At 47.6% G+C, this 10,242-nt stretch overlaps 1 protein-coding gene and 1 long non-coding RNA gene across 2 annotated transcripts; both read left to right on the top strand.

The window, feature by feature from the left end:
• Positions 1-4,171: 4,171 nt before the first annotated feature.
• Positions 4,172-7,482, top strand: LOC147666682 (zinc finger BED domain-containing protein 6-like). The gene is made up of 3 exons (XM_086948972.1): positions 4,172-6,973; positions 7,149-7,253; positions 7,429-7,482. Exon 1 carries the CDS (start codon positions 4,289-4,291, stop codon positions 6,290-6,292), a length of 2,004 nt encoding a protein of 667 aa, XP_086805098.1. The 5' UTR covers positions 4,172-4,288; the 3' UTR covers positions 6,293-6,973; positions 7,149-7,253; positions 7,429-7,482.
• A 76-nt stretch (positions 7,483-7,558) lies between these two features.
• On the top strand, positions 7,559-9,738 carry LOC147666681 (uncharacterized). The gene is made up of 2 exons (XR_015304745.1): positions 7,559-7,813; positions 9,557-9,738. It is a non-coding gene; the product is annotated as an uncharacterized LOC147666681 (long non-coding RNA).
• Positions 9,739-10,242: the final 504 nt, after the last annotated feature.

The raw sequence follows: 10,242 nt of genomic DNA, 5'->3' as shown, positions 1-10,242 counted from the left end.
TTTCCTTGTTAAGGGCCCCCACAGCTGATGAGAGATAAGTCAGGATAGACTGTGAGTGTCTTGGCACCTTTGCTTTTATGCCCCCCTCATCTCCATTACTTATAATCTTTCGCTTACCCATCTGAAGTTTTCAGGGGCCTGGCCCAGCCCTGCCTCCTTCTGCCAACGACTGCCTCAGACTGCCCGCCCTTTGCCCGGGCTTCGCCCGGCACCGCCCGCGTGCGTCCGCGATGCGGAGGGAGCTCCTCGCCTTTATGCGCCTCCGTGCGCGACTGTTGGGCGGAAGTGGGCGTGTCCGCCGAGGAGTCTGGGAGCTGTAGTCTTCCCCCGCTGCAGCCCCGCGATGGAACTTGCGGTGGCGGCAGGGAAGACCGACAGCGTCAGGGCCCCAGACGAGTGTTACAGAACGAGTGGCTGGCAACCCTCCAGCAGGTGAGTCTTCACTAGGCATGGGCGTAAAATCCGTTCCGCTCGCGGATTTTGCGGATTTTCGGTAAATCCGCAATCCGCGAGATTCGCGGATTTCCCGCAAAATCCGCAAATCCGCGTGCTGCGGATTTTTTGCTTGTGTTCGCACTGCTCGCGGCCCGCGGCGCGGGCAGCAACAATCTCGCACTCGGGAAATTACAAAAAAAAATAAAAATGGCGGAGGAGTGAAGGAAGGAAGTGGCCCAGTCTCCAACTTCCTGTTCCTGTCCAGCAAGTTCCTCCCATTGGGGAGGGGTGAAGGAAGTGCCCCAGTCTCCAACTTCCTGTTCCTGTTTCCTTTCCTGGCCATTTTGGATTCGATCTTGACTGGGAAGGATTACTTTTTGTGGCTGCTGCTGGATATTTGGATTTGAGGCCTTTTGGATTCAAAATTTGATTTCACAAGTAAGTTGATAAGTTGATGTTGTTTGTGGTGATTTTTGTGTGTGTTTTCCGACTTTTGCGGTTGTTTTGGTGATTTAGCGGGTGTTTTGCCGCGTTCGCGTCGTGAAGCAACAATCTCGCACTCGCTAAATTGCAAAAAGTGCAATTCTGCACCAGAAAACCACCGGCAGGCAGCATAAACCTTCTGAAACTTGATGGATGGCATTGGAATGTGGTGATTTGTGTTGTCTTTTTTGACTTTTTGGAGTAGGGGTTGGGGGCTGGCTATGTTGGGTGGGGCCATTTTGAGGCATGGTCCTCCTGGCCATGTGGATGGGGGTCAAGCGGCCATTTTGAAGGCAGGCAGTGAGCTTTGTGCCATAGGCCTGCACCCATTTTTCCTTGCTTTCACCCCTTGTGCCCAGGTTGAGTCAGTGGTACATGAAACTACAACCCTCTCTGTGGGCTCTCTTGGATCAATGTTGAATTCCTGTTTCCCAAAAAAGTAGCAATTCTTATTTTTGATATTTCCATATTGTGGTGTGCACGTGTGTATTCGAAATTTGATTTCACAAGTAAGTTGATTTTCTTTGTGGTGATTTTTGTGTGTGTTTTCCGACTTTTGCGGTTGTTTTGGTGATTTAGCGGGTGTTTTGCCGCGTTCGCGTCGTGAAGCAACAATCTCGCACTCGCTAAATTGCAAAAAGTGCAATTCTGCACCAGAAAACCACCAGCAGGCAGCATAAACCTTCTGAAACTTGATGGATGGCATTGGAATGTGGTGATTTGTGTTTTCTTTTTTGACTTTTTGGAGTAGGGGTTGGGGGCTGGCTATGTTGGGTGGGGCCATTTTGAGGCATGGTCCTCCTGGCCATGTGGATGGGGGTCAAGCGGCCATTTTGAAGGCAGGCAGTGAGCTTTGTGCCATAGGCCTGCACCCATTTTTCCTTGCTTTCACCCCTTGTGCCCAGGTTGAGTCAGTGGTACATGAAACTGCAAGCCTCTCTGTGGGCTCTCTTGGTTCAATGTTGAATTCCTGTTTCCCAAAAATGTAGCAATTCTTATTTTTGATATTTCCATATTGTGGTGTGCACGTGTGTATTCGAAATTTGATTTCACAAGTAAGTTGATTTTCTTTGTGGTGATTTTTGTGTGTGTTTTCCGACTTTTGCGGTTGTTTTGGTGATTTAGCGGGTGTTTTGCCGCGTTCGCGTCGTGAAGCAACAATCTCGCACTCGCTAAATTGCAAAAAGTGCAATTCTGCACCAGAAAACCACCAGCAGGCAGCATAAACCTTCTGAAACTTGATGGATGGCATTGGAATGTGGTGATTTGTGTTTTCTTTTTTGACTTTTTGGAGTAGGGGTTGGGGGCTGGCTATGTTGGGTGGGGCCATTTTGAGGCATGGTCCTCCTGGCCATGTGGATGGGGGTCAAGCGGCCATTTTGAAGGCAGGCAGTGAGCTTTGTGCCATAGGCCTGCACCCATTTTTCCTTGCTTTCACCCCTTGTGCCCAGGTTGAGTCAGTGGTACATGAAACTGCAAGCCTCTCTGTGGGCTCTCTTGGTTCAATGTTGAATTCCTGTTTCCCAAAAATGTAGCAATTCTTATTTTTGATATTTCCATATTGTGGTGTGCACGTGTGTATTCATAAATGCCTACTTGCAAACTATTAAATGAAGCGCCACATATGCAACATATATTTAACTGATGTTCCTCTGTCTTCGTTTGCTTTTAGGTGCACAAAGTCAAGAACTCTGCATCATCGTTGAGCATCAGTGCCAGGAAGAAGTCCTGCTGCGGCCTGCTGTTCCGACATCTGAAGAAGAATCAGAAGATGGGTCCGAAAAGAGGTGCCCGTAGCTCCTCTTGCAACAAAGATGTCTCTACTAAGGAGAAGAAGAAGCAAGTGGCACCACTTACCAAGGAGTCTGGTGCCTCGACCACTAAATTTATGTGGAAAAAAGAACCAAAGTCCACCATGAGTGCTGCACAGGTAGCCTGTTTATTGGTTCAATCACCAACGACCAGTGATGTTGGCTCAAGTACTATTCAACAACCAAAGCCGCAACAACAACTGCATGAGCTAACAGTACAAGCACAAGTACATGCGCAAGGAGCTGTCCGAGAAGGAGCTGGCCGAGAAGGAGCTGGCCGAGAAGGGGAAGGCCGAGAAGGGGAAGGCCGAGAAGGGGAAGGCCGAGAAGGGGAAGGCAGAGAAGGGGAAGGCCGAGAAGGGGAAGGCAGAGAAGGGGAAGGCCGAGAAGGAGAAGGCCGAGAAGGAGAAGGCCGAGAAGGAGAAGGCCGAGAAGGAGAAGGCCGAGAAGGCGAGGTCCGTGGAGAGTTGCAAGTAGAGGTCAGTGAAGAGGGCCATGTAGCGGCGCATGGAGCGGTGCAAGTGGCCACAATGGTTGTTCTTCCCGAAGTCGGGGCACAGGAGGAAATTGACTTTGGACCCGGGGTATCAAGTCAGGAAGACGAAGCCACTCCTCCTGATGATTCATTTTCTCCCAGCTCCCCAGCAAGGAAAAGATCAAGGAGGGTGTGTAGAAGTTCCTCTTCAAGCCCCGCTCCATCAGATGATCTGGATCTAGAATGGCAACCATCTCCGACGTCTGAGAGGGAGGCACACCATGAGCTGAGAAAGGTATCAAATGTTAAAAGGAAGGGCCCCGGAAAGCTCATACTTATGGATCCGAACGTCGGACTTGATGAAGTGGTGCATTCTGATGTTGATGAACAGGATGACAGCAATGACCTAGTCATCACACACGTCATTCCAGCCACACCGGCCATGCAGCAGACAGACATTTATACCCTATCCCGACGTCATGCTGAGCGTGACCCTGGCGATGTGGCACTGGTAGCACCACCAACGCAGTCATGTAGTACAAGTTCCACAAAACCTACAGCTCCCATATTTTCTCCCCAGAGGGGAACTCCATCCAGCTCGACTCCCTCAAGTAGGGTTGCTGCAATAATTGCACAACCCAGTAGAGGTCTGCAAGGCTCATCCACCACTGCTTCATCTGGCATTGGCAGTATCATCACCTCGTGCGGCAAAACCAGGAGTTTCCACTCCCCAGTTTGGAACTATTTTAGTGTCCATGCAAAGCATGATAACCTAGCCGTTTGTTCCATTTGTACGACTACAGTTAGCCGCGGTAAGATTGGTACCAACTATGGTACCGGAGGCCAGCTAGGTCATCTTGAAAGAAGGCACTCTGTAGAATGGTTTGCGCACCTAGCAAACATCAAGGAAAAGGCATCCCAATGGGCAAGTGGCCAAAATAAACCCATACTAGGTGTTTCATCTGAAGATGCCGGGGAGGTAGAAGAAGCGTCAGACATTTATCCGGGCGCACCCAGTACCCCTGGCAGCACCACACCCTCCGGAACACATAGGAGGCACACTGAGAGTCTGGGAGACACACCAATGCGGAAAATGTCAACACTGAGCAGAAGTGGGTCGAAGAAGGCATCAGCATCATCCATTAAACTTGTCCAGCGCAGCATTACAGACATGTTCTCCTCAGATGCGCCATTTCAACGCAACCACCCAATTGTGCGCCTGTATAACACTAAGCTGGCTAAAATGCTAGCGGTGGACCTTCTCCCTTTTTCGTTTGTCGAAGGTGTGGGTTTTCTTGAACTCGTGGCAACACTGGCCCCTAAATGGAAGGTTCCTAGCCGGTTCTATTTTGCCAGGGTTGCTGTTCCAGCACTACATAAAGAGGTGCTTGAGTTGGTTGGGGCAGCTTTGCAGAAGAGTGCTGTTCACACTATACACCTGACAACAGACATGTGGACCAGTTGCCAAGCCCTTGATTACATGTGCATCACTGCACACTGGGTCTCTTTTTCAGGGGTTGCAAAACGGATAAATGCAGGTGGTGACTTGGTCGACATTTTTAAGGGTGCTCGTAAACATGCAACATTAGCCATGTTTGGCATGGAGAAAACACATACTGCAGACAACATTTTGCATGACTTTAACAAAAAGGTCTTGCAATGGCTGCCCAAAAGAAATTGCAAGGTTGGTTATGTTTCTACTGATAATGGCAGCAATGTAGTTAAGGCCATGGCGGACGGTGACTATTTCAGAGTGCCGTGTTTGGCGCACTGTATGAACCTTGTCGTGCAAAAGTTCTTGAAAAAAGAACCTTCAGTCGACAAAATACTGACCATCTGCAGAAGAATATGCACACATTTCAACCATTCTTTTAAGGCCCGGAAGGAGCTGAGGCGCCAGCAAAATGTACGTAGAATGCCAGTGAAAGCACTTATCCAGGAGGTGGCAACACGTTGGAACTCAACCTTCTACATGCTTGAGCGTCTGCATGAGCTGTTTCCAGTAGTCAATGAGTATTTCTACAACCTGGGTGGTGATCCGACAGAAATGATGCTAGCGGTGGAGCAATGGCAGCTAGTTAAAAGCCTGACAGACATGCTTCGTCCTTTTGAGGTCTTCACGCGTGAAGTCAGCAGGGAGGACTGTTCTTTGAGCAAAGCTATCCCATTGTTGCTGAAGCTCGAGCACCAAGTCAAGGTGGTGTCTTCAGAATTAAAGGATGCGGGAAAGAATGAAGCATATGAGTTGGCGCAGAGATTATTACAACGCCTAGTTAGCAATAAACGGCTTGTAAATATCAAGAAACAACAGCACTACATTTGTGCTACTATTCTGGATCCACGTTACAGAAAGCCATTGTTAGGAAAAGTATTAATTCCTTTTGAAACTTCAGATGTTACAGAGTACAAAGGTTGGCTAGCTCGGTCAGCCATTCGTTTTGAAAGAGAGAGGAAGGAAACTGTAGGAGAAGACAGTACTAGTGAATCAGCAGGCCAACAGGCGTCGGATAAAAGCACTTCTGTACCTGTGGCAGAAGTGAGTGTCTTTTCCTCTGAGCCGTTAACCACATCTGCACCAGGCACAGGCGATATGTCTGAAGAGGATTGGCTAAGTCAGCTAGGGTTTGCTTGTCCCAGAAAGGACACAGAAGTGCAAAGTACAGGAATGCGGGAGAACATTGTTTCAATGGTGCAGGCCTACCTGGATGACTCAACAGCGGTCAATATTACTGAGGACCCATTGGCGTATTGGCATGGGAAAAGAAACATATGGCGAGAGCTCACCAACCTGGCTATCAATTACTTGTCTTGCCCACTCGCAAGCGTGTCTTCAGAACGTGTTTTTAGTTCTGCTGGTGGCATTGTGACTTCCAAAAGGTCCCGCCTCTTGCCCGCAAATGTGGAGCGGCTCACCATGATAAAGATGAACCAGCACTTCATACCACCAGATTACAAAGTACGAGAATGCACGCAGGAAGAAGAGGACACCGACCTACCTGAGGAAAGTTCTCCTCAGTTACCACAAGTACTACCGACTGAATTTGCAGAGTATGAGGACGAGTTCATTTTCCCTGACACCGAGTTCTGAAAATGAGTCAATGATTCATTAACTTTATTTTTAGTTCGACTCCTTATTCACTTTTATTCCTGTGTGTCTGTCTTTCTTTGTTTACCAAGTGCTTGATCCCATTCACAACAAAACTGTAATCACCCAATCAAAGAACAAGCCCATCAGCAGAACTGTCTTGCCGCTGCATTCATCAGGTTCACAAGTTAGTTGCCAAGAACTCAGTCCTGGTCGTCTATCCTCCTCCTCCAGACTCATTCTATCCATTTCCCGTAATGCTGATGCCTGGATTCCGCACAATGAAGAAACTTACGTTGACGAGTCCCCTAAAGAGGTACTGGAAGTAGTGAGTCCTGCTGCAGAACGCTTTAGGACACTGTGAATTCCAGGTGGAGACAACCCTCAACAAACACAAATTACAGGTAAGATAAGCGTTTGGATGGGAGGTAGTATAATGGAGTATTAGGAGGAGAGGCGAGAGAGTGACAGTGGTACTACTAGTAGTAAACTCCTAGGACTCTTGATTTAGGAAACTCTGTGACAGGCATTTAACTTTGGAAAACATTTGGCCAACTACAGGTTGCTTTTGCTTTGCAGAAAATCCACGCCGGGAAACTCCAGTTGGGGCCCTGCTGCAGAACGCTTTAGGACACTGTGAATTCCAGGTGGAGACAACCCTCAACAAACACAAATTAATTACAGGTAAGATAAGCGTTTGGATGGGAGGTAGTATAATGGAGTATTAGGAGGAGAGGCGAGAGAGTGACAGTGGTACTACTAGTAGTAAACTCCTAGGACTCTTGATTTAGGAAACTCTGTGACAGGCATTTAACTTTGGAAAACATTTGGCCAACTACAGGTTGCTTTTGCTTTGCAGAAAATCCACGCCGGGAAACTCCAGTTGGGGCCCTGCTGCAGAACGCTTTAGGACACTGTGAATTCCAGGTGGAGACAACCCTCAACAAACACAAATTAATTACAGGTAAGATAAGCGTTTGGATGGGAGGTAGTATAATGGAGTATTAGGAGGAGAGGCGAGAGAGTGACAGTGGTACTACTAGTAGTAAACTCCTAGGACTCTTGATTTAGGAAACTCTGTGACAGGCATTTAACTTTGGAAAACATTTGGCCAACTACAGGTTGCTTTTGCTTTGCAGAAAATCCACGCCGGGAAACTCCAGTTGGGGCCCTGCTGCAGAACGCTTTAGGACACTGTGAATTCCAGGTGGAGACAACCCTGAACAAACACAAATTAATTACAGGTAAGATAAGCGTTTGGATGGGAGGTAGTATAATGGAGTATTAGGAGGAGAGGCGAGAGAGTGACAGTGGTACTACTAGTAGTAAACTCCTAGGACTCTTGATTTAGGAAACTCTGTGACAGGCATTTAACTTTGGAAAACATTTGGCCAACTACAGGTTGCTTTTGCTTTGCAGAAAATCCACGCCGGGAAACTCCAGTTGGGGCCCTGCTGCAGAACGCTTTAGGACACTGTGAATTCCAGGTGGAGACAACCCTCAACAAACACAAATTAATTACAGGTAAGATAAGCGTTTGGATGGGAGGTAGTATAATGGAGTATTAGGAGGAGAGGCGAGAGAGTGACAGTGGTACTACTAGTAGTAAACTCCTAGGACTCTTGATTTAGGAAACTCTGTGACAGGCATTTAACTTTGGAAAACATTTGGCCAACTACAGGTGAATCAACACGATGACAGTGTTCCGTAAAACAAACTTACTGCAAAACCACCACCCACCAGGCTCAAAAGTAGTAAAGAACAGCTATGCTCAGATAAAGTTTGAAAAAGTAAATTTTTATATCCCTAACAAAATAAACTCCCGCAAGACCCTCCCTAACCCCAACAAATAAATAGTCCATCAAAAGTCCCCAAAAACCCCAACTCCCAATTCCCACCCCCCAAAAGTCTGTAAAAAAGGGGCAAGGGACACTCTACGGATGCAGTTTGTTGAATTTGGCCTCCAGGGCATCAAACTTCTCCTGGATGATGGCTTGATCTAACCGGAGGCCCTCCACCAGATTATGATATTCCTTCCATCTCTGGACCTCCGCCTCTAGGTTGGACACTCTGCGGAGTGCAAGGCGCAAGCGAGCCTTTACAGTACTGTGAGGAGGTGCTCGGCGGTGGCGTCTTCCAGCACGGCTCCGGTTGGCTGGAGCACTGCGCTTACCGGCAGAACGTGGGGTCACGGAGGAGGATGCAGAAGATGTTACACTGGAGTGCGTGTCGTCCCCCTCCATTTCCACCAGCCGGCGATATTGCGCAACAGTGGCATCCAGCCTCCGTTGCCGGGCAAGTACAGCCCGCATACTCCTGCTCGGTTTCGATGTTTTGGTATTACCAACTATAAGAAGAAAGAAAAACATAATCTGTAACGAATGCTCTTTAAGAATATGATTAACACAAAATGATTCAGCAGGAAGTTGTGTCACAGTACAACTAGCAACTAGCCAGCGCAGTACAAAACTATTGAGGCCAGTATCATGGGCGTCCGCATGGAGGGGCAAGGGGGGGCGCTTGAATCACCATTTCCCTTCCCACAACTCACTTGTATCCTTGGTTTGGTGCTCTTTCATATGAAAGAGATCTGGCAGAAGTGAGTGACTTTTCCTCTGAGCCGTTAACCACACCAGCAACCGTATCATCTGCCCAAGGCCCAGGCGATATGTCTCTATCTCTCTCTCTGTCTCCCTCTGTCTCCCTCTACCTCGCTGTCTCTCTCTCTGTCTCCCTCCCTCACCCTCCCTCTGGCTCCCTCCCTCTCTCTCTCCTTCTGTCTTCCTCTCTCTCTGCCTCTATCTGTCTGTCGGTCCCAGCCTGCTGTTATTACCATATTGTAATTTGTCACTGGTCCAGCACTGGATACACATCATATGCTATCTAAGAGTCAGATAGTACCATGATCCAGCTTACCTGTACTCCACACCACCGCTGCCTGCTTCCTCACAGTCTGGTTGTCCACTTGCGCCGCATCCTCCCCAGAGTCGCCCTCAGACTCAGAGTCGATGACGATCACGTCCGAGCTGGCCCCGCCACCAGCTGTTCCACCTAAAAAATATATTTAAGACTGTTAGATTACACCACTCACTAGTATTTGGTCTAGGAATGAAGAAGTTTGAAAACAGAAAAAATAATTGACTGTCTACTCTAGTCTAAACTAAAAATGTCCCTCCTTCCAGGGAAGGCTGTTGTCTTGCTGCACTTTTTTGTCACAATTGATGAATGCTTGCTTAATTTTAACACACATCTTTTTTCTCTGAACAGACAGACGCTGGACTTCTACGGACAAGAGCAACCAACTAAACCAGGTGAAAGCTCGGCTCGACCACAAGACATGTGTTCCATTACTCATCAACTCAGCACCAAGCACTTTTCCTTTTCCAGCTAACTTTATTTTAATATATGTGTTTACTTTTACTTTTTTTAATAAAGCTTTTAAACTTGAATAGACTCTGTGGTTTTTGGTCCTCCAAGCTAGAGTGACTGAGAGAAAGGTTTTGTAATTTTTGCAAGGAGGAGTCCGTGCCGCTGACACTACCGAGTTTATACTATAGTATACAGTGTGCCAAACACGCCACTCTGAAATATTATTACTCTGGTCTTTGGTGTCCATAGTAAGGTTTGTGGAGAATTGTCCCAGCAACAGTAGTATTATTGATTTAGCTCCTATCTAAACACTGTTTCGAAAATTTAAATTAGGAACGCTTGGACAACAATAGGTCCTCTATATTTAAATGAAAACTTACTGGGGCCAGCAAAGGAGCACTCGCCGCCCTGGCCTGCATCATCCTCCTCCTTTGGAGCCACTGCATCCGCTGTTTCTGTCCGCTTGCCCCTGGGCGGACCTGACGTACAACATGAAAGAAAGAACAGAAAAAATTGATGATTGCTGCTTGTCGATGTCCTTGTCAACCAAATCAAACATTTAGAAAGAACAAGAACCAACTATT

Source organism: Lissotriton vulgaris, unplaced genomic scaffold (genome assembly GCF_964263255.1).
Source record: "Lissotriton vulgaris unplaced genomic scaffold, aLisVul1.2 SCAFFOLD_9637, whole genome shotgun sequence".
Classification (NCBI taxonomy): domain Eukaryota; kingdom Metazoa; phylum Chordata; class Amphibia; order Caudata; family Salamandridae; genus Lissotriton; species Lissotriton vulgaris.
This window is presented reverse-complemented; position numbering and strand designations above follow the sequence as displayed.

Bases quoted from the DNA above. Each gene is read 5' to 3' on its own strand.
- LOC147666682 (XM_086948972.1), top strand. From the start codon at position 4,289: ATGCGGAAAATGTCAACACTGAGCAGAAGTGGGTCGAAGAAGGCATCA.